General features: G+C 42.1%; 1 protein-coding gene across 1 annotated transcript in view; it reads left to right on the top strand.

Moving 5' to 3' along the window:
- LOC137433900 (zinc finger protein GLI2-like) overlaps positions 1-25,158 on the top strand; it is a 303,950-nt gene that overhangs the window by 113,526 nt on the left and 165,266 nt on the right. Inside the window, exon 3 of the mRNA XM_078785944.1 lies at positions 20,847-21,122. Within this exon, the coding sequence (XP_078642070.1) occupies positions 20,847-21,122 (276 nt within the window). The remainder of the gene's footprint in view (positions 1-20,846; positions 21,123-25,158) is intronic.

Here is a 25,158-nt window from a genome sequence, read left to right on the forward strand (position 1 = left end):
TCCTGCCTTGAGGTTCCTTGTTCCTGCCTTGAGGTTCCTTGTTCCTGCCTTGAGGTTCCTTGTTCCTGCCTTGAGGTTCCTTGTTTCTGCCTTGAGGTTCCTTGTTCCTGCCTTGAGGTTCCTTGTTCCTGCCTTGAGGTTCCTTGTTCCTGCTTTGAGGTTCCTTGTTCCTGCCTTGAGGTTCCTTGTTTCTGCCCTGGGGATTCCTTGTCCCTGCCTTGAGGTTCCTTGTTCCTGCCTTGATGTTCTTTGTTCCTGCCTTGAGGTTCCTTGTTCCTGCCTTGAGGTTCCTTGTTACTGCCTTGAGGTTCCTTGTTTCTGCCTTGAGGTTCCTTGTTTCTGCCTTGAGGTTCCTTGTTCCTGCCTTGAGGTTCCTTGTTCCTGCCTTGAGGTTCCTTGTTCCTGCCTTGAGGTTCCTTGTTCCTGCCTTGAGGTTCCTTGTTCCTGCCTTGAGGTTCCTTGTTCCTGCCTTGAGGTTCCTAGTTTCTGCCTTGAGGTTCCTTGTTCCTGCCTTGATGTTCTTTGTTCCTGCCTTGAGGTTCCTTGTTCCTGCCTTGAGGTTCCTTGTTCCTGCCTTGAGGTTCCTTGTTCCTGCCTTGAGATTCCTTCTTCCTGCCTTGAGGTTCCTTGTTTCTGCCTTGAGGTTCCTTGTTCCTGCCTTGAGGTTCCTTGTTCCTGCCTTGAGGTTCCTTGTTCCTGCCTTGAGGTTCCTTGTTCCTGCCTTGAGGTTCCTTGTTCCTGCCTTGAGGTTCCTTGTTCCTGCCTTGAGGTTCCTTGTTTCTGCCTTGAGGTTCCTTGTTTCTGCCTTGAGGTTCCTTGTTTCTGCCTTGAGGTTCCTTGTTCCTGCCTTGAGGTTCCTTGTTTCTGCCTTGAGGTTCCTTGTCCCTGCCTTGAGGTTCCTTGTTTCTGCCTTGAGGTTCCTTGTTCCTGCCTTGAGGTTCCTTGTCCCTGCCTTGAGGTTCCTTGTTCCTGCCTTAATGTTCTTTGTTCCTGCCTTGAGGTTCCTTGTTCCTGCCTTGAGGTTCCTTGTTCCTGCCTTGAGGTTCCTTGTTCCTGCCTTGAGGTTCCTAGTTCTGCCTTGAGGATGCATATTATTACATGAATTTGCTTAATGTGGACCTCTAATTTTTTTTGCTCCGTTTTGTGTCATTTGTATCGAATAGGACCAGAATTTCAATGCCCAGTATCGTCAATTGACTCAGGTTCATGTTGATTAAATTTGTATTTAATTTTGCGGGATATCACATGTGAAGCCCTGGAAAACCTGTTTTCATTTAGTTGTTTTTTGTTGACATTTGTGGTTACTGACCGAAGATAATACTAATTGAAATCATTTTTGGAATCCCTTATTCTCTCAGTGAAAGAATAAGGTAAGCAACCTCATAGCCGATGGTTCTGCCATCTCGCAGGCGTCATTCCATTGAATTCAGTGCGTGCAAACCTCTCGCTGTGTAAAAAGTAAAGTTTGTCTCACTAGGCTAGTTGTGAAATGGACAAAAAGAACTCCCAGGGCCTCAGCAGCTTAGCAGCCCCACTGCCACCCCTTCGAACATTCTACACTTCTTCAAGGCCCATTGAATGCACGAGGCTGTGCTGTCAAGTACCGCGAGTGAACTTTGGCTGAAAGGCGCCGATTGATTCTTTAACTGTCTTTTGCAATAAACCACGCTCTTGCGGCCTTTGTCGGCACTGCCCGCCTGACATCTTGAGAGCATTCTGATCACGCCGCTCATCTTCTGTTGAAAGAGGAGAGCCGGAGCTGGGCAGCGGGTTAAAAACTCGCCTGGTTTCGTGGCGGCCGTAGGCGAGAGTTAAACCACGCAGAAGGGAATGCCAGATTACCTCTTGTTCTCACCCTCTCAGAGGCTGGGAAGGGGAGGAATTGAAGCTAACGCCTGGAATATTTGCATCAAATGATCCCTAATCCCACTCTCCTCTCAGCCAGGCTCCTCACTGCTGCTGCCCAGGATTGCCAGCTGCACGGCCTCTGCTTTACTATACCTCAATGTGTGGAGGCCTCGCCATAATCTCCATTCTTCAAACTTTCTCCTATAACTTATTTGCACAATTTCTTGTTTTTGCCTACGTCGTCTCACATACAGTCTGTCGGTTTCATTCTCTTTGTTTAAGCCTTCATGGACTTCCTCCATTTTAATATCCCATACCGAAAAATGGTGGCTGATTCCAAACTACTAAATTTAAATTACTTTACGGAGGCTGTCTAGAAAAATTGGATTGGTGCTTCGCAGCCGGACGTTGCATCACAAGGTGCTCCGTCCATCGGATGGACGTTACACCGAGTGTTCTATCTGCTGGTATTATCCGGTGGACGCTAAACAACGCCTTTTGCGGAGAGTAGGTGAGTTGTCACCACCGCATTGAACAAATTACAAATCCCTACCACCTCCAGTCGAACCTCAGGCCTGGCCAGCCTGTTCATGAAAAGCTTGGGCCAACAACTCTCCTGAGCAGACCCTCACAAGAAGGTGGGATTAATTGGGATAATGAAAGAAGTAGTCAAACTGAAAAATGGCAAAGTGGTTTACCTTTTTTACCGCGATGAAGCACAACTTTCCGACTGCCAAGGCAATATGTGCCAACAGCCGTCTTTATCAGGTGTTTTTACTTAACAACAAAGATTAGAGAACGCCAAATGAAGACAACTTTCTTTTTCTTTTTTTTTGTATACAACATTGAGGCTCGTGTAAGAGCTAACATTAATGACAAAAAAAACGGACACATAAGACATAATAAAGGGAGCGGGAGACAAGATGGGGAGAGACGGGGAAGCACACAAGTACAACATTTGAGAGCAGGGACATCGGGAGATCTGTGGGAGGGAGGGGGTTTGGGGGAGAGGAGGCATGGGAATGGGGAGAGGTAAAAACCACATGGACACAGCTAGGATTCCAGGAAAGAAGTCGGTATTTCAGAAAAGTGGATCTGGGGTGAATTATCAGGGGTAGAAAAGATCAAGGTTTTGGATGGGGGAAGACAAGAGATGGTGGTGAACAGCTGTTTTAAAGACCTCGAGGGGGGAGTGGGATTGAAGAGAGTCAGGGAGTTTGTTCCAGAAGTGGGAGAAAAGAGGAATGAAAGAGTGAAGGTGAACAGAGAGTCTTGATTTTGGCAATTTCACCAGAAGAGGGTTGCTGGCAGATCTTGTGCGACCTGCAGGAATATTTGGGGGACAGAGCCCAGATAGAGCTGGGGGAGCAAGGCCGGAGAGGAGTCGGTAGAAGAAAGAAATACCACCAACCTACCTGCGGGGAGTGAGTGAAAGGCCCTCGGAGTTAGCTTCATCACGGGAATTTCCAACGATTCTGAAAGCTTTGGTTTCAACAGCGTGAACACTTTTCTGCACTGAAAACAACACTGAAACAACAGCTGGAGGCACTTCTTGTGTTGACCATCCAATCCTGTTTTTCTCAGTAAATAAAATGTTGGAGAACGATGCCTTCTTCAGTACCTCATCCTACTACTATTACCTAAAATCAGACCGACTTATGTGCCTTATACTGAGCCATGTGGACTAATATGAGGATACAAATGGGTTCATCCCCTCTCTATTAATGGTCTTCAAGGAGAAGGACATCTGCCCACCTCGTCTGGTCTACATGCACGTGGTGAGGGTCCAGCAATTTATGGTCGACTCTTAGTACGCTCAGGGAAACTTGAGATGGGCAACAAAATGTTACCCAAATGAATAGGCTGCGCTGCCCGAAATTCCCCTAGCAGATTTATCTTTACCTCCACCACCAAAGGTGGATGAAGGTTATGTTTTCACCCCTGTCTGTTTGTCTGTCTGTTTGTTACTTGCAAAATCGAAGATTTTTCAAGTATATTGGTCGGTTGTGTTTGTGACTCTGTTAGTTTGTCACCGGCCTACAGGTCACAATTTTCAACCGATCTTCACCAAACTTCACCAAGTGGTAGAGTTGGTCAAATGCCAGAAGTCTATTGTTTTTGGGGTCAATAGGTCAAAAGGTCAACATAGGCCAAAGGTCACCAACTTTGCTAAATTTCTAAAATCCTCAATTTTCATCCGATTGACTTGAAATTTGAAGACCACTTGCATATCTGGTCATTGAATTCAACCACCAAGAATTTTTGAAGTCAACATAGGCCAAATGGTCAACATAGGCCAAATTTCTAAAATCCTCAATGTTCATCCAATTGACCTGAAATTTGGAGAGGACTTGCATATGTGGTCACTGAATTCAACCACCAAGTATTCTTGAGGTCAACATAGGCCAAAAGGTCAACATAGGCCAAATTTCTAAAATCCTCTATTTTCATCGAATTGACTTGAAAATTGAACAGCATTTGCACATTGAGTCACTAAATAGGGAAACGAACTATTTTTGAGGTCAAAAGGTCAAAGGTCAACTGAAGGTCAACCTTCCAAAATCATCATTTTTCATCTGAAAAATCGTCACTTTTCATCCTGTTGACCCGAGCTTTGATCAAGATTGTAAATTTTTAACTTCATGAAATGGACAATTTGCTGTATCAATGGTAAACTTTTGGGGGAGGGCGTATTTTGCAAGTATCGTGCTACGCATGACGTTTTCTTGTTTGTTTGTCCGTTTGTGAACAAAATATCTCAAAACGTTGTTGATGGATACAGACGAAATTTGGCAGAGATGTAGCATATGTGACAAGGACGAAATGATTAGATTTTGGTGAAGATCCGGATTCTGATCCGGCTACTATAATTTTTAAAGTAATTCTTCACCATTGGGAGATCGGGTCAAAAACTATACATAGCAGGATATCTCAAGATGTTGTGGACGGATTTGGACGAAACTTGGTGGAGAGGTTGGGTGCGTGACGACGAATAAATCGATTCTATTTTGGTGAAGATCTGAATATGGATTCGGATATGGGAATTATTTAATTTTTTAAGTGATTCTTCACCATTGGGAGATCGGGCCAAAAACGATACATAGCAATATATCTCAAAAAGTTGTGGACATATTTGGACGAAACTTGGTGGAGAGGTTGGGTGCGTGACGGGGAATAATCGATTCGATTTTGGTGAAGCTCTGAATATGGATTCAGATATGAGAATTACTTAATTTTTAAAGTGATTCTTCACCATTGGGAGATAGGGCCAAAAACGATACATAGCAGGATATCTCAAAAAGTTGTGGACGGATTTGGACGAAACTTGGTGGAGAGGTTGGGTGCGTGACGGGGAATAATCGATTCGATTTTGGTGAAGCTCTGAATATAGATTCGGATATGGGAATTATTTACTTTTTTAAGTGATTCTTCACCATTGGGAGATAGGGCCAAAAACGATACATAGCAGGATATCTCAAAAAGTTGTGGACGGATTTGGACGAAACTTGGTGGAGAGGTTGGGTGCGTGACGGGGAATAATTGATTCGATTTTGGTGAAGCTCTGAATATGGATTCAGATATGAGAATTACTTAATTTTTTAAGTGATTCTTCACCATTGGGAGATAGGGCCAAAAACGATACATAGCAGGATATCTCAAAAAGTTGTGGACGGATTTGGACGAAACCTGGTGGAGAGGTTGGGTGCGTGACGGGGAATAATTGATTCCATTTTGGTGAAGCTCTGAATAATGGATTCAGATATGAGAATTACTTAATTTTTTAAGTGATTCTTCACCATTGGGAGATCGGGCCAAAAACGATACATAGCAGGATATCTCAAAAAGTTGTGGACATATTTGGACGAAACTTGGTGGAGAGGTTGGGTGCGTGACGGGGAATAATCGATTCGATTTCGGTGAAGCTCTGAATATGGATTCAGATATGAGAATTATTTAATTTTTTAAGTGATTCTTCACCATTGAGTGATCTGGGCAACCAGGCGGAGGTATGAGCTCTCGACTCAGTGTCGTTCTAGTTTCGTCTGCCATCACGCAAAATGGCGTGAAAACGGAAAATGACATTCGGAGACTTTGTGTCGACAGGAAGTTGACCTCCATTTATGACTGAACCTATTCCAGTGCAATGGAATTATCATTATCTTCCATCCCTAGCTCGTAAGTCGAACCTCAAACGTAAACATGATATACACAGTGTGCCCGTATTTCCCAGCGTTTAACCGGCCTCCTCTCGGATAACACATTAATTGCCAATCGGGGGATTAGGAGCCTTTTGTGGCCTATGTTAATCGAAATCCTGATGGCATTCCTCAGTTAATGGCAGCAAATCTGTTGTTGCGTGAGGGAATTTTACAGCCCCATCAATCAGGTCACCAACAGCTGTCTTTGTGCACGTTATTTTGCCTTTGGACGAAAGGTGCCTTCCACACCCTTCGTTAGTGGGAGTGCAGAAAAGAAACACGCATTTGTGACCCTCGAAAAGAAAGTGAAAAGCGACCTCGCTCAAAGTGCTCGTTGTAACTTCCGCTTGACGATACCACACATTTGGCCTAAATCCCACACGTCAGGATAAAATGACTTTTGGAACCGAAGGGCTTGGTGGAGCAAGGGGGAGATGAGGGTGCAGAGATCCAACCCAGTTTGTTTGAGTCTGGAGATGTTCACAAACATAACCATTTAGAATCTGGTCCTGGCTGGAGAGGACTTGAGCCTCTTGAGGACTTGGGCCAGGAGGGGTGCGGTGCCCGCACACGTGTGCCGAGGCCCTCACCGGACCAGTCAAGAGGTGCCAGCGAGTGGCACTCGGCACGGAGTCCTGCCACTCGAGCCACATCCACACTCACTCTCACACTTACCCTTCTATTCTTTTGTTGTTTTTTCCCCCTTTCGTTGAGATAAAGCTTACCCTTGAGTTTTGCTTTGGGGTTGAAGCATTATTCGGTTAAGTTCGGAATTAGCACGAAGTGTGAGGCTTAGATATTAATGACAGGTTTTAATTTGAGAATGCACTTAAAGCTCTCGGATTAAAAGCAAAAAACGCTTCTTTAACGAAAACAACAACTGACTAAAAATGAAGTTGAAATCATGTTCCAACTTAACTTTTAAATTTTAAAATCACATCTTTTTACATTTCCTTTTATTAATTTTTGCTTTTCTTATCTTTTCCTTCCTTGTTAAGAACTTTGACATTTTGCTCATCATCGATCGTCAATGCTTTTTACAGAGTGTCGGTGCTCCTAGAGCAGTCTTTTAACAACTGTTGTGCTGGGTAGTTTGGTTAAGGTTGGTAACTTACTGGTTATCAGTCAGGACCGTAATTTGGAATTTGTTCAGGGTGCTGAGATAACCCATCTACTCTTCGTGAAGGACACCATGGGACCTTTAACGTCCACCAGGAACCAATAATGGCAGACGGATCCTCCTGCTCAACATCCATCCGATGGACGACACACATGTTTTCCTGCCTGTGAAACACCAGGATGACAGTTTATAGCTGAGTTGAGATCCAAACCCAGGATAGATAGCTCGGAGGGAGTGTGCACACCTTTAAGTTGTCCTGCCAATGCTTTTCAATGAATTACACATTTTAAAAAACACACAATTCACGAACTCCATTAATTGATCGGTTGATTGATTGATTCAATAATATGCAAACATATAGGTTTAGAACTCAAGGGAAATTTGATGATTTAGGGTTGGGGACAAATGCAGTAATGAGTAATATTCAGTGCAGCGATGTGTTTTTATTCGTGATGAAGTTTTTGCTGAAATAATAGACAAAAGCTGCATTCTGTCCTTTAATGATACAGTCCTTATTAACTAAGAATGATTGTTGTCTTGTTGGAACTCGTAAATCAGAGGAAGGATTTACTGGGCCTAAGAAAATCTGATTGCCATAATTCCACACACAACAATATCGCTTGTTGGTCGAGAAAAGGTTCTTTAGTTTTACTTTAAATATCTTTTTCTTACTCATATAAGATCAGTTTATGGATAAAAAAAGTCTATAAATCCAATATAATAGACCAATCAGAGCTCATTCTCAAGTTTAAAACATGTATATGTATTTTCTTGTATATACAGTATATACACACACACTACATGACCAAAAGTATGTGGACACCCGAACATCGAACATCTGATTCCAAAATCATGGACATTAATATGGAGTTGATCCCTCCCTTTGCTGCTATAACAGCCTCCACTCTTCCGGGAAGGCTTTCCACTAGATGTTGGAACATTGCTGTGGAGATTTGCTTCCATTCAGCCACAAGAGCATTAGTGAGGTCGGGCACTGATGTTGGGCGATTAGGCCTGCCTCGCAGACGGCATTCCAATTCATCCCAAAGGTGTTTGATGGGTTTAAGGTCAGGGCTCTGTGCAGGCCAATCAAGTTTTTCCACACCGATCTCGACAAACCATTTCTGTATGGACCTCGCTTTGTGCACGGGGGCATTGTTATGCTGAAACAGGAAAGGGACTTCCCCAAACTGTTGCCAAAAAGGTGGAAGCACACAATCATCTAGAATGTCATTGCATGTCGAAGCGTTAAGATTTCCCTTCACTGGAACTAAGTGGCCTAGCCTGAATGATGAAAAACAGCCCCAGACCATTATTCCCCCTCCACTAAACTTTAAAGTTGGCACGATGCATTCGGGCAGGTAGCGTTCTTCAGGCATCCGCCAAACCCAGGTTCGTCTGTTGGACTGCTAGATGGTGAAGCATGATTCATCACTCCAGAGAAATCGTTTCCACTGCTCCAAATTCCAATGGCGGCGAGCTTTACACCACTCGAGCCGATGCTTGGCATTGTGCATGGTGATCTTAGGCTTGTGTGCGGCTGCTCGGCCATGGAAACCCATTGCATGAAGCTCCCGACGAACAGTTGTTGTGCTGACGTTGCTTCCAGATGCAGTTTAGATATCGGTAGTGAGTGTTGCAACCGAGGACAGACGATTTTTACGTGCTTCAGCACTCGACGGTCCCGTTCTGTGAGCTTGTGTGGCCTAGCCCTTCGCGGCTGAGCTGTTGTTGCTGCTAGACGTTTCCACTTCACAATAACAGCACTTACAGTTGACCAGGGCAGCTCTAGCAGGGCAGAAATTTGACGAACTGACTTGTTGGAAAGGTGGAATCCTATGATGGTTGAAAGTCATTGAGCTCTTCAGTACGGCCCATTCTACTGCCAATGTTTGTCTATGTATATTGCACGACTGTGTGCTTGATTATATAGTACCTGTTAGTAATGGGTGTGGCTGAAACAGCCGAATCCACTAACTATAAAGGGTGTCCGCATACTTTTGGTCATGTAGTATATGTATGTATATATATATATATTATATATATATATATATATATATATATATATATATATATATATATATATATATATATATATATATACACTAGCTTGGCTCGGCTCGCTACACTCGCCTAAGCGTCGATACTGAGGAACGGGCTTATTTTAACTGAGGCTAATGACTGTACCTGAGTTGCTGTGTTGTCATGATTTTCACCAATCATAATACAAACAATTACTTTGCACAAATGTATTTGTTGTGTTTGTGATATTACATTTTTATAGGCAATTTAGGTTGAATGTTTTTTTTTTTCAAGAAAGAACCCCCCCGCACATACATAGGGGAGGGGTAGGTGAAGACTGGAAGTTTGGGACGATTACACCTCACCACCACGTAATTTAAAACACCTCACCACCAAGTAATTCAAAACACCTCACAGCCATCTAACACGTAATAAAAACACCTCACAGCCATAAAACACGTAATAAAAACACCTCACCACCACGAAATTAAAAACACCTCACAGCCATAAAACACGTAATACAAACACCTCACAGTCATAAAACACGTAATAAAAAAACATCACAGCCATAAAACACGTAATAAAAACACCTCACCACCACAAAATTAAAACACCTCACAGCCTTAAAACACGTAATAAAAACACCTCACCACCACGAAAGTAAAAACACCTCACAGCCATAAAACACGTAATAAAAACACCTCACAGCCATAAAACACGTAATAAAAACACCTCACCACCACGAAAGTAAAAACACCTCACAGCCATAAAACACGTAATAAAAACACCTCACCACCACAAAACACGTAATAAAAACACCTCACAGCCACAAAATCAAAAACACCTCACCACCACGTCATTTAAAAACACCTCACCACCAACTAATTCTAATCACCTCACCACCACATAATTAAAAACACCTCACCACCACGTAATTATAAATACCTCACCACCACATAATTCAAAACACCTCATCACCAACTAATTCTAATCACCTCACCACCACATAATTAAAAACACCTCACCACCACGTAATTATAAATACCTCACCACCACGAAAGTAAAAACACCTCACAGCCATAAAACACGTAATAAAAACACCTCACCACCACGAAAGTAAAAACACCTCACAGCCATAAAACACGTAATAAAAACACCTCACAGCCATAAAACACGTAATAAAAACACCTCACCACCACAAAACACGTAATAAAAACACCTCACAGCCACAAAATCAAAAACACCTCACCACCACGTCATTTAAAAACACCTCACCACCAACTAATTCTAATCACCTCACCACCACATAATTAAAAACACCTCACCACCACGTAATTATAAATACCTCACCACCACATAATTCAAAACACCTCATCACCAACTAATTCTAATCACCTCACCACCACATAATTAAAAACACCTCACCACCACGTAATTATAAATACCTCACCACCAATTCAAAACACCTCACCACCATGTCATTTAAAAACACCTCACCACCACATAATTATGAATACCTCACCACCAATTCAAAACACCTCACCACCATGTCATTTAAAAACACCTCACCACCACGTAATTATAAATACCTCACCACCAATTCAAAACACCTCACCACCACATAATTCAAAATACCTCACCACCACGTGATTCAAAACCACCACAACGTTATTAAAAACACTTCACAACCACGGAAACAAAAGTTTGAGGGAGTCGTTAAGTGACAACACAGACACTGCCCAGATGTGTAGATATATAGATAAATGACTGTACCCGAGTTGCCGTTTTGTCATTGTTTAAACCAATCATAATTCAAACAATTATTTTGCACAAATATATTTGTAACATACGTGATATCACATTTTATAAACAATTGAAGTTGAAAAAAAAAAAATTCCAAAATAAAGAAAATTGGAAATTTTTTCCAAAAAAATACCCTTAGGACATACCGACGGGAGAGATATGTGCATTCCAGAAGTTTGGTACGATTCCACAAAAGTTTGAGAAAGTAGTTCAGTGACAACACAGGACAGGACAGACGCTGCACAAATATATATATAGATATATATTATATATATATATATAGATATATATTATATATATATATATATATGTATTACATGTATGTGTTCGATGCCTGCCTCATCAGCTGAAACCCATGGTCTTCATCCTTTCGGGGTCTTTTCCAGGAGGACTGACCGTGGGCAACCCCAGAATTACTTATTGCATCACTGGCAAGAGTTGACATACTTAAACATGGCCTATAACTGGTCTCTCCTCTGCCAAAGGAAGGCGGATGCACTCTCAAGTGTTTGTTGCATTTCTTTTGTTATCTTCCTCACCACCAGAGGTGTCGCTCCCAATAACTTGAGTAATTTGAATGTAGATCTGGCCACAACACCCCACACCCTACTTCCCATGGAAACAGGAGACATGTCCATCCTCATTTTTCATACTGTGACTTTTGGTCTGCATACCTTGTCCTCTTCCTTTCATATGTACATTCCAAGTTGTCTTCCCATTGGAATGTGAGCTCTACGATTATTACTGTCTTTTGGGTAACTGACTGCACAACCAAGTTGGGGTGCAAATTTGTCAGGGAAATTTGTCTGCTGGAAAAGTCAACTTCCCATCCAGATCAACTTTGAGTTTCCACTCTACTTGTTGGCACAAGCAATAATTGCCTTGCACACTGGACTGTGGGTTCCTAAACTCTGCTGCCTGCTGGAACACCCCTTATGGGCTCCCGAGAACTGATTATATAACATTTTCACCCGTAGGTCCTCCACTGCGGTGGCTCTCACACGTAACACCTGGTTATGTCTCCATGTATATTTCTGCAGAACCTTCTCGCAGCTAACCAGAAAAACCACAAGGGTTCCTCACTTTTCACAAATGGCACAGGCATTAGCCTCACCATTTCTGATGATTGATTGGAGTGCGGAGTAAGTCGTATTCCCAAATTGCATATATACACATGCAGTGAAGCCTACTGGCTGGTCATCCCACCTTATTTAGTTGTGAGTGGCTAATTTTTCAAGAACTTAACAATATCGACTAAATTTCAGAATTGTGTTGCAAATGAAGCACGCATCGTCATTAAGCGAATCCTACTGTTAATTTTTGACACCAATACAATTTTTTGTTACGGACACTAGGCATCAAAAAGCTACATATATCGAGCAAACATTTTCAAATAGAGCACCTCATCACCATTGGAACATTTCAATTGTATCAGATGTGGCAATAAATGTGAATTGTTCCTCCCAGCTTGCCGACTCGATGACAGAAGACTCCATTTGCATTTTTGCCAACTCCATCCCTACCCCTTGTTGAGAATCCCGTGCGGGCACAGGCAACTTGCTCGTGAGCTCAATTTTACGTCATTAAATAAAAGTGATTTCAAATGTTCCAGGGAAAGAGTAAAGAAATGCAATTGGTGAAAACAACTGTGATAAGTCGGGAAATAAAAAACTTAGATACTGTGGGAACAAAACAGTGAACTCTAGCAGAGTTGATCATGTAACAACAGAAAAATGTGGTGCATGTTCACGTTATTACTCTTGCTTTATATTTTCTTCATCTTTGGGAATGAAATATGAAATTTTAGGCTGGATATGTTATTGCCGAGGCAGCAGAAAGATGTCAGGTTTCGTTTAAAATATTTTTAAGAGCAATGGTTTCCATTTTCATGAGCACATTTTTATTCAATATGCTGAACGATTGATTGATTTGGAATTTCTGATCTAAATTAGCGCAATGAAATTTTATTGTGCCAATACGTGGGTCAAAGTTTTTCCCTTTTCTAAAACTCCCATTCCAACGGCATGGGGAAACACATCTGCCACTGGGAAGAATTTGTGATGCAGTCTGGAAACCTCAAGGAAAAGGTCAGAAACCTGTGTTCGTGATTCGGGGGGGGGGGGGGGGGGATGCAAGGGGGAGAACGTTTTTTGACTTATTTTTGAAAATCTATTTGAGAAAAGACAACTTTAAGATTTGTTTGCTTGTGGAGTCGAATCAGACTAAAACTGCCATCCTGGTGCAATGCCTGAAAAGGGTGTTGCATCATGGACCATGCCTTTCTCGGGAATGCGGGTGTGAAGCAGGTTGTCCGGTATACACACTATGTTCTACACGATAAAGTTCCCACATTATGATCTCAAAAATAGTAGGCCAATGTGTCCCGTTACCGTGGCCAAATTAACAATCTAGTAAACCAGAACGGCACTCATTAGAGCACATACTGCCGCCAGGCTGAACAGTTTATGTTTTGTATCCCACTGATAGGCCGGATCTGGATTCGGACCTGAACCAAAATCTAATCGGCTTGTTCTTGTCACCTAAGCAACTCATCCACCAAGTTTTGTCATAACTCTTCCACAACATTTTAAAATATCATGTTTTGTATCGCTTTTCACCCGATCTCTCAATGGTGAAGAATCACTTAAAAATTAAATATATCTCGCATCCAAATCCATATTCAGATCTTCACCAAAATAGAATCTCGATTCTTGTCACAAACACAACATGTCCACCAAGTTTCTTCCAAATCCATCCATAACTTTTTGAGTATCCTGCTATGTATAGTTTTTGGCCCTATCTCCCAATGGTGAAGAATCACTAACAAATTATACTAGCCGAATCTGGATCTTCACCAAAATCGAATCATTTCGTCTTTGTCAGATCCGCTACCTCACTGCCAAATTTCGTCCGAATCCGTCCACAACGTTTTGAGATATCTTGTTCACAGACAGACAGACAAGCAGACAGACAGACAGACAGACAGACAGGGATGAAAACATAACCTCCATCAACCTTCGGTGGTGAAGGTAACAAATGGGCGATGTAAGTTAATTATAGGGGGATGAGGATGGGGATAGTATTAGCTTTTAACATATTTCTAAAAATGTGACTTATATGAGATAAGTGAATCGATCGATTAAGTTAACTAGCAACGGCACCCGCCCTATGGGCGAGGCTTCAATTGGGAAACCCAAATGAAAAGGCAAAATATCAGAAATTGAAGGCTTTTTTAAAATTTTTAAACGATTCATATAAACATCCGTTGAATCATATCACACGCAAATCATCAAAATCTAAACAGTACATGGTGCCCATTTTGAAAAAAGATTGAATTCTGCAAAACGGAAGCGGCCGCTGCACGTCTTTCTCAGTCACACGTTTATGTGTGAAGAGTGTGCGCCGAATCTGTAACACGGAAGCGGCCGCTACACCTGTTTCTCAGTCGCTTTGCACACGCTGCCGTGTTACTTTGGAGCCGCACGTTTATATAGGAAGAGTTCGTCAGGAATCGATCTACTCTCTTCTGGTACGTAGAATAAACAGTATTTCTAGAATTTCAACAAAAACCACATCACTGTTCATATCGGTAAATATTATTCCATCGTGTTTGGAAAAACTGGAAAATTGGAAAATTGGAAAACTTGGAAAAATTGGAAAAACAATACAGCCTAAATTTACTCCCAGGGGTCCCAGGAATACCCACCCAAAATATCGTTGCGATCGGTTGAGCCGTTTTTGCGATACCTTCGAACGGACGGACGGACATTTGGTGAATTATAGTAAGATGGGTTGTGGGTAAAGTGCAGGCATGATGGGTAAAATGGCCTCTTCCTGGGACTATGTTCTTTTGTATATCCTTGCATCCTGGTAAAGATATACCAATGGCATGTTCTTGTTGTGCATATGCTTGTTGTACGATGCATCAAAGGAGAGAAGAGAGAGTAAACAGCTCAAGAATGATAAATGAAGGACATTCGCAATGTGGAAGATATCAAAACAGTAATGGCAAAATGCCGTGGAAATTTATACCAAACCCATTATATTTGAACGTATTTTTCAGGTTTAAACATTGTTTGTTTGCCATAGCCCAGATGACTGTGGCCTGGGTTCAGGGGATGCATGACTGATAAAATAGTCAAAAGAAGACTCCCAAAAGTAACTGATTTGGATGTCGGTAACTGAGAAATTTATTCCGGCCCAACCTCATGATCATGAAGAAAGGATTTTTTTGAATAGTGAGTGAAAAGACATAACCGAAGTCATGTGAGCAAGTTGTGCGTTATTGTTGCTTCGGCAATCTCGCTCTTTTCCCGCGTTTTGTACTCCATAGTTATTTGTTGACGCGCACAAGCACCGTTGGTGTTTCAACCTTGGGTGGTTATCATCTGCCTTTTCGAAAGGCCATAGGCGACAAGGAACGGGTAACTGCGCAATGTTTTTCTTGGTTTATTAAATATGTGTTGCGATCCTAATTGATGCTTTGTGGCTCACGAGAGAATAATACGGCTGACATGTTTAAATTCGGCATAATCATACGTATCCATGCAAGAGATGTGTGACTGAGGTTTATGTTTAAAGTGCGGGGGTGGAGGGATGGAGGGGGCATGGCTATGGTGGGAAGGCCGGATGAGGGTGTGGGCATGGTTTGGGAGGAAAATAACAATTGAGTAAGTTTAAGGATGGCAGGGTGAAGTCCAGGGATTGTGGAAAGGTTTTAATTAAATAATAATAAGCCATCAACCAGGACATTAAAGGACTTCCATGGAATAGAATACACAGTGATAATGACTCGTAGCAATCGATCACAACCCTAACAATACGTCCGTCCGGCTAGACCGTGAAATCTACGTCTATGTTCAATCCCTCTCAACAGTTTACATTTTTCCATACTCCCTCTTCCAAGCCTCTCTCCTGCTTTTTTTCTCTAAACTTTACTCCAGTCTTTTTTTGTTGAACTTCTGCATTTTCTCGTTCTTCCAACGCATTCCTGCATCTTTTTACAATGTATGTGCAAAACTGCATGCTTTCTTTTTTTACAATTAAAAATTACAATTACAAAATTACATGCCAAAATTTCATGGTAAAAATACCACAACCAAAGATAATTCAAAATGCATAGCTCTCGTAAACATATGATGTATGATTCATATATTCGAAGTCTCTTTTTAAAAGGAATTTACCTCTCCACCTCTTTTTCCCCTCTCACTCTTTACTTCCTTCTTCGGCCTGGTCCTCCTTCCATCATCTCCCCTCTCCCCCACCACCACCCTCCTCTCTCAGCGAGAGAACATTTTGAATCCAGTTGCCGTGCCGGGTGACCTAGAAGGAATGCTTGCTTGGAAAAACTTGATGGCTGCAAGCTGAGTTTCTCTGGCATGGCTTATGTCTGCTTGAGTACAAACTTCTAAGTTGGTACAACAGATATAGTTGCTTGCAAAGAGCATTCAAAGCAGCAAAAAAAAACTCCAAAATAGCAAAAATGTTACTTACTGGTTTATTTCTCTCAAAACACTCATATTCTTCTCCTGGTCTTGTTCTTTTCTCGAGAATGGAAGACGCTGATCATAGCCGAGCTAGATTGATGAACATGTGTGCTTCCAGGTTCAGGCCTCGCATATGAACAGAGTTTGGGCAGATGAATGAATACCCTCCAATCAAAGAGACAGCAAACAGGCAGCCATTGGGGCATACACATACAACATTTTGTTGAATAATGATGGACAATCTTTTTTCTTTTTTTCTTTTTTTGGGTGGCAGGTGCATGGAAGAGAGGGCAAGAATTAAGTGAATGCGCAGGTTGTGGGGTGCGTGACGTTGATGCACAGACAGGGCCGTTTGAGTGGTAGCTCATCAGCCTCAGGGATTCAGTGGGAGGATTCTACACTTCTCATGCCGGCAAAAGTTAAGTGCAAATCATGAACCCATCCACAAAATGGAGGTGCATATTGCATATAATCGTGAGATGCACCGACCTCGCATGCGGAACGGATCTGTGCTATCCGTGATGGAAAAATACCCAGGGTGCATTTGACCTTGTGGGCAAGAGGCGAGCAGATTTCGAGTCCGATGGGCTGCCAGAGAACAAGAAGGGACAATTTCTATTGACCTTAGAGAACGGACAATAGAAACAAAGAGGAGTTTGCAATTACAATTATCCAAGAGAATAGACGCCAAGAAAAAAAAGAAGAAGAAAGAATAGCTTTTGATCGGGTCAAAAAATAAATGTTCCGGGTGAAAAAGACATCACCCAACTCCAGTCTTCATTTGGAGTTCCGAGCCGACTTTTAAACTTTCATTGCGAGTAAGGATATCTGCATGAGTTTCAGTCGGCCATTCGTGGTGTTGTTTGAGGGAAAATGGGGGAAACGGGGACTTCATTGTCATCGTTGTTATTTGACCGGTGCGCAGCAATTGTAAAAAAAAGTTTACTGCAATCTTTTAAAAGACTTTTCATACGGTTCAGCTTTTAAAACGTAATCTTCTTCTTGGCAAAGCTGACGCAGTCACGGACTTATGAAACATTCCTGGTACCAAAAGGGAAAAATACAATTCTGGAATCTCCCTTTAGAATCCCATCGCCTTTGAGAAGCTTTTGCTGGCTTCTCATGCGTGAGCTCGACGCTATTGAGGCCTGCTCTTACTCCTCCATCGTGCCTTTGTGCGGAGTCAGCATGGGGTGCTGGCAAGCCCGAGGTGGCAGCGGAGAGAAGGGCTAAAGTGGACATGGGGGGAAGGAGGGCGCGGGCGAAGGAATGGGATGGAGGAAATGGAGATAAAAATAATGAGTGGGAACCAAATGAAAGGGCTGCCAATGAGATTGCGATTTAATTTCTGTGTTTATTATTATTTCGACCATTTCTTAATTGGAAGGTAAACAGGAGTCTTTTCTGTGTCCTCGTTCGCGAACGCATGGCAACCTCTAATGCCACTGTGCGGGGTGTAATTTTGACTTCCGCACCGGACATCATAGGCCCGTACGATGAGGGGGTTTGCCTGAGAAGTAGCATGCCGCACTCGAGCCGACGCCTTATGCCATAGTTTGCCGGCCTCTTGTTCGGGTTTGCTCTTTCTATTCAGCTTCACTGTTGACCCTCGTTCTCATGCGCTTCTGAACATTTGTCAAGCCGTTTGTTCTGACTTAACTAAAGGACTTTTGGAGGCTATTTCTTCGCGCAATTCCTCGCCTTTGCACGTGTTCCTTTCCCCGTAATCTCTCACTGCACATACATTTTTTTTTCTCCTGAGTGCCTTATCGCCATTTGCTTGTCGCATTCTCTCGTTCTCTTTATCTTCACTCCCCTATCGGGTGAGTGCTTTGTGTCTCTCGCTTTTGCTCTAACCCCCATTGGTTTTCCAGGGCGACAATGAAAATGGCGTTTTTAAACCATTACCATCATGTTCCATAGCACTTCATGCTTGAAAATGGCCAAGAGAGTGGCGCGGACGGGGTTGGGACAAAGGCCACAGAATGCTGATCAGGGCTCGAAGCTGCAGAGAGAGAGAGGAAGAAAAGCTGTTTGGCAGAATAGAAGAGCAAGAGCGTGTGTGGAGGAGTAGGGTGGGGTTGAAAGGGGGGGGAGATGAAGGGGTAAAGGAGAGGGAGAACAGAAACGCCAAGGGAGGGTAGGATGGAAAATGAGCCAGTTGTATTTCGCCATTTCAGTGGAGATGTTGGCCAGCGTAGTTAACAGCAATAAACAACCTAAAAACAGAGCTTTTTACGGGAATCGAGGTCTATACCATAAACCAGGAGCCAACCAAATGGTGGTATGAAATTTTGAAGAGCGACTCAAACGTTGCATGGTTGGTGAGGATGGGACTTCACAATATCTGTGTCGTCTGCTTCTCTAACCTTTGCCCCTCTCATGTCCCACCAGGTTATACTCATTCATTCAGTAACTCATTCCTTGTTTCCCATCGTATAAAAACCACCTTTTATATTTCATCTCCAGAGAACCGCTTTCCAGATCTTGTGCATTTTTCTCTCATCTCCAGAATTGCTTGAGCATGCCCTTTCTTTTTTTTTTTCTTCTCTGTACTCCATAAAGGTGGCAGCCAATTGGTATTTTATGTCATATCCCATACCCTTCAGGGGCTCTACACAAAATACGTGACTCTTTCTTGGCTGTTTTTGACCGCTACCCCCCCCCCCCCCCCCCACTGTGACGCTTTGCCTGACCCCCACCCTAAAAAAACGTGACTGTGAATGAAAGTGATGTCACCTTGAGAGCAATTCGAGCAGCTTCCATTGAGCACGTTTTATTATCGGTGGCATCCGACAGCTCAGTCAATGAAAGTGTTTCCATTTAGCTCCCTCCAAATTTTACAAATGACTAGTTGCTTTATTATTTTTGGACCTGCTCTCTCATAGCTTCGAATTAATGATTTAAATAGCACCTTTTCCGTTTTTGGATTAATTCAACCGAAGGCAAGGCCATTATAAATTAACATGCCTGTCGTGGTGACGGAAAATCCAAGATGGCCGCATCCATGAAATGACTATGGTGTCACTTGGCACACTCCTCCCTTCCCCCGACACTCTGTGATGCTCTGGGAAACAACTCGTCACGTATTTTGTCTTGTTTGGTGTTCCCACCTAAGTGTCATGTTTAATGACATGGATCAAATCTCATATAACGGTACTGTGTTGGCTTCTCTAATTGTATCCTAATGTCCTTGTAATTCACTGTGAAGTAAACTGGCTGTTCCTAATTTATTTGACATGTGATACAATACGATGGTTGTCTGAAGTTGGCCTGCACTTGTTGTTCTAAAAAAAAGGAAATGAATGAAACTCACCTTGTTTTTTCAAGGTATCCCCATACTACATGTGCACGTTTGTCCCATCAGTGTGGTATTGCCTCAATGCATCAGAAGCATACAAATCTTTGGAGCAGGTACTCAGCCATTTTACGACATATCTACCATCATGTCCTCATCTTTAGAAACTTGAGGTCACTCAGCTATTCATTGGTCAGAAGAGATGGAAATCAAATATTGGATTATTTGCGTGGGTGATGAGGGGTGGATAAAGTCCACTTCCTATCACGACTTCCTTCTGAGAGTTTGCTCACATGAGAGTTCCCTAAGAACATACCTGGCAGTTGCTTGATTGAATTTCAAGTGGGAATGAAATGATTCCTTACACTTTTCGAATATCTATACGCAATTCTCCTGCAATATCTTGCACACTCGAACGATTATTGCTTATATTCAACTGTTCAACACGGGTAATTATTGTGGGATTGACAATACTTGGTTGCGTATATGACAATTCTCATCACCCGTTATACCAAGTCACATCAATTTTGATACAGTTTATCACAACTCAAGCATGCAATGAATTCATCCATCAATTGTGATCTCATAAAAGTATCATTATGATCGGCTAACGCCTTTCAAGCGAGGAGACAACAGTTATTCTTTATTTGATCATGGATTTGATTGCCAGCACCTTCATCTAGTCATCTGCAAGTGAAGTTCAGGCCACGTGCTTTATCTGTACCTGACATGCATCATGTCATTTCTGTTGTTGTTTCTGTCGACCATTTCCATTTCCATTTCATCCATTTCTCCATTTCCATTTCTGGCGACTGTTAATTTGTCATTTCTTTTGTTGGTCGTTCAACTTTTTACTTGGATCGGTTGTTCAACACTACTTTTAGACAGGAAGCCAAGAGTAGTGGGACAGAAACACCGTCGCATCTGATCAAACTGTAATGTACGGCCATACATAACGGGCGTTGACCTGTGAATTGACCAGCAGGAAAGGTATTGTTTTGACTTTTATGTGCTGATGTTGTTTCTATGTGTCTCTCTTTTACTCTCGCACCCCATCCTTGTTTCCGCAGAAGACGATAGGCCAAGCCCAAGTTACGCACGAGAACGTCGAAATGCCCTTACGATGCCCAGCTTGGGCCAAATACCTGAGGAGTCCACCATTTCAGCCAACGAGCACCTTGTGCCACCTGTTGCAGCTGAAAAGAAGGGTCTCATGGGTCCAAGAAGCGTTCGCTCTGCATTGAACATGTCTAATGGAGATTGCCACGGAGCAATTGTGAATGGTTTGATAAGAGCCTCCACCTACCCTTTGGATCCTCGCAATGGATGCTTCACCTCACCGTATGGTGAGCTGGGGTTGTCGGATAACCTTTTTTCTGGTCTCTAGGAACTATTTGCTAGAAGTTGTGAATAAGCATGGACACCTTGTTGTCAAGAGTCACACTTAGCTGTCCTCCTTTACGGAATGCCACTTGTTGATAATAATGATGAATTCCTGATTTCATCTGATTCTTTTTTTGCCAACTTCTCCCGATTGGGAGAAAGGTAAGTTAGCTTCAATAGTTTGTTTCTGCAGTTAATGTTTTTAAACTACTTTTGAAATCACCTTATCTCACAGACAATGTTCTTACAAATGTATATGGTGATAGCTGGTGTTTTTATTTTTTATTTTGGAGCATCACAGTTCTTTGCTTCAAAAGGCATTGATTGTGCAAGGATCGATCAGTGCTTTACTGAAGGCACAGGTGCTGCGTGAACAGTGGGATGCCTACGGTGCATAAAACTTGTTTTCTCAGCTGTGAATTCTAAGTTCAGAAGCGTTTGTGTCACTGACAATGGGAGAGGCCAGAGTAGGCTTGGTTAGGGGTTTGGAAGAATGAGGGGGTTGGTCATTGGGGTTGTAAAGAGGTGGAGAAAAACAACGTCATTGTTTTTGGCCATTAAAGCTACTGAATATAAATATTTCAAAGGGAATTGCAATATATCAGTCAAGTAATTAGGAGTAGGTGGATAAATGATTGGATTGTCAAATAACACAGGATTATGAATATTAAAACTGCTGGGTCGTCAACCTGGATTGTGCGGCATCAAACATTTCTCAGCATGAGATACTCAAATCCAGGATTTAAAATATGTAGTTGTGTGTGTGTGTGTGTGTGTGTGTGTGTGTGTGTGTGTGTGTGTGTGTGTGTGTGTGTGTGTGTGTGTGTGTATGTGCGTGTATATTTCGTGTTGCCCCGACTTTTGTAATGCCCCATCTGTCTGTCTGTCTCTGTGTCTGTGTCCATATCTATATATTTTCGCTTTAAATATTTTTTCTCTGTAACCGCTTGCCGATGCAAAACTTTATACAGAGGAGTGACTCGCCATGGAGAGTATTTTATTGATAACTTTAAAGTCATAGGTCATATGGTATGGCAGTCATATTGGATCAAAGGGAATTTGGAAATCTTATCCGAAACCACTTTTAAAAAAATTTGAAACTTGGCATATGTCATCAACTCCCCATTGGGTATATAGGGTGATAACAATGACATAATCAGTGAAGTGGTATTCCAGCCATAATTAGTTGAATCGAAGTCCTTATCTGAAAAATCGAAAACATCATATATCTGATGTGAGTGAAGAATTAAATTTATGATGTCAATGGTCACCTGGTCTGGCAGCCACACTGGATTGTAAATAAAAACGTTTGAAAAAAATCTTATTCTCCAGAAACGCTTAACAGATGAATGCGAAACTTCATACATATGATTGACTGGCCATTGAGAATATAGTTTGAATTTTTTTCGTATTCATCGTCAATGATACAATGTAGCCTTAATGTGCACAAATGTTAAGTATTCTAATAACCAATCAATAAGGCTATGGATAATGGCAATGTATGTCACATAATAGGGTGCATGGATGATACAGGTATATATGGGCCATAATAGCAGTGTGCCATCATAGTAGCGTGTTCAGTTAACGATGGTATTTTTATTCAGAATGAGCACACAAGGCGAGACTATGCAATCTACTGTGACAATCTAATTTTAATATATATTCTCTATAATAATATATTAAGCTCCATTTGTGGTTTTTGTTTGTTTATATATGCTTCAAAAACTAAAAAAAACTACTGAACCAAATCCAACCAAATTTTGCATGTTGCATAATAGGGTGGTTCTTCAAAATGAAAGTTAGAAAAGTCATGCCCATAACACCTAAATGTTTTCGTATGTATGAAAAAACCCTTGTGGTGACATTTTAAGCCATTTGGACTACATTTAGGGGTTGCACACGGAGTTTGTAATTTCACATATTTGGCTCGCATCAATGTTTGGAGTTGATTATTTATTCTCCACTGCTATACTTGTGATTTTGACCATTACAGTTGACCTATGACCTTGCTATGTACTGCACATTTTGAAGTTGTTTTTAAGTTAATTGAATACAGTACAGCTGTACTCTGGTTTATGCAGTTAGTCTCATTGAAGAGTACAATCGTCTCCTGACAAGGGATGAACAGCAAAACCTGTATCTGCTTCAAGTTGTGACAGAACATCGCAAGAGGTTTCCCCGATTGCAGGAAATCGACGCTTATCAGGCACAACGCTTATCGGGCACAAGCATTGATTGGCTGACAACCATGAGTCACTGTGCAACCCCTAAAACTTGATGTATTCAAAATATATTTCACAAGCAGAAGTTTTACCTCAACACCCAAAAAATTTAAGGTTATGAGTAAAACAATTCAATTTTTTGTTGCCTTATGTAGCTAAGAACCATCATATTGCATAATAGTACCCCAAGTATGGTTTCTGTCAGGGTAGCACATCTGGAGGAGGGGGTGGGGAGAAGACCCCAATTCTCTCGAAGCAAATGTGTATTGTATAGCGTCACCCGGTGGTATCCATTATTACAAACCATCTTCTTATGTAAGGAACGTTTAAAAACTTGATAATATTTCATTATGGTGATGTTGAAATCGGAATGTTAATTTTTCTGCCTCCGCTGACGAAGTCTCCAGAGGCATTATGTTTTTGGGTTGTCTGCCCATACTTCCATGAGAGTTTTTTTGTTACTATGATAACTTAAGAGTGGCTGAACAAATCCAAGTCAAACTTGGTACAAGTATGTATAATTATGTATAGATGAATGGATTCGATTATAAGGTCAATAGGTCAAAGGTCAAAGCTCAGAGGTCCCGTTAGGTAAAAAGTCTGTTACCGCGCTAACTTGTGAACCAGTGATGGGATTTTGACCAACCTTGGTAGAAATATATTGTCGCATCGCCGGCGATTAAGATCACTGGTGATGGATAGTCGAAACAGTTTTTTTTACTCCCGAGGCAGCAGCCGAAAATGGTGGTTATGCGTGTGCAAGATGGAAGACTGCAAGACGTTTACCTGAACAAAAAACATGGGTTTATCCCAAAAGCACAAAACATGCAAACACCCCAAAATGGCGCTAGAGCCACGCGTCAAACACCCATGCATGAAGCAAGTCGTCCAGACGGCCCCCATTTTCTTTCCCTCACCTGGCAAGCACAACGCGGCCCCAGATCCCCCGAAGAGCACCACAGCCGCCAAAACCTCCTCACACCGGCACTGCAAGAGTTGCAATAGCTCCAATAGCATGCACGTCCAAAATGGCCAAGCCTTCTTGTCCGAGCTAAGAGAGAGAGAGACCCACGCTTCTTCTTCACTCCTGACGTCAACCCGACGAATGGCCAAGCTTCTTCAAACATCGCCTCATGTTCGGCCCCCGTCCTTTGGGCCAATCATTGTTCTTCAGGGGCGTGGCCTGCCGTAAGTGTTCATATAGCCGGCTTAGCTTGGCGTGAGTGTTCATAGGGCCGGCACTGGTTGTAATTTAAGGGCCGGCAGATGCTCCAAAATGTTAGGGATTGATCACAGGGGGAATCACACACTGGGAAAACTAACCTTAATCCCGACACGAATTAGCATGTTTTCACCCCCCCCCCATGTGAAGAACACATAAACAACCTTAAGCTACAGTTTCCCTACTTAGGTAGAACAAGATTTATCCAACATGTCACATGGCCCAAGCTACATCCCATACAGTTCTACCTTTCCTACGGTATAATTTCACCTACCCCCCCATAAACGTAACAATATATTATGATGCAAAGATGAACTGCTTAGATTTTGACATCAAGAGGTCAAATTATCATGTCAGGTAAAAATGTGATATTTGAGAGCAGCTTAAGGGATTTAAATCAAACTTGGTACAAATATGTGTGATGATGTAACGATGAACTGATTAGATTTTTGGATGTAGACATCAATGATCAGAGGTTATGTTAGGTAAAATTCTGTTACCGTGATAACCTATAAACCAGTGATCGGATTTTGACCAAACTTGATAGAAGTATAT

The sequence above is a fragment of the Myxine glutinosa genome, chromosome 10 (assembly GCF_964187855.1).
Source record: "Myxine glutinosa chromosome 10, kmMyxGlut1.1, whole genome shotgun sequence".
NCBI classification, from domain to species: Eukaryota; Metazoa; Chordata; class Myxini; order Myxiniformes; family Myxinidae; genus Myxine; species Myxine glutinosa.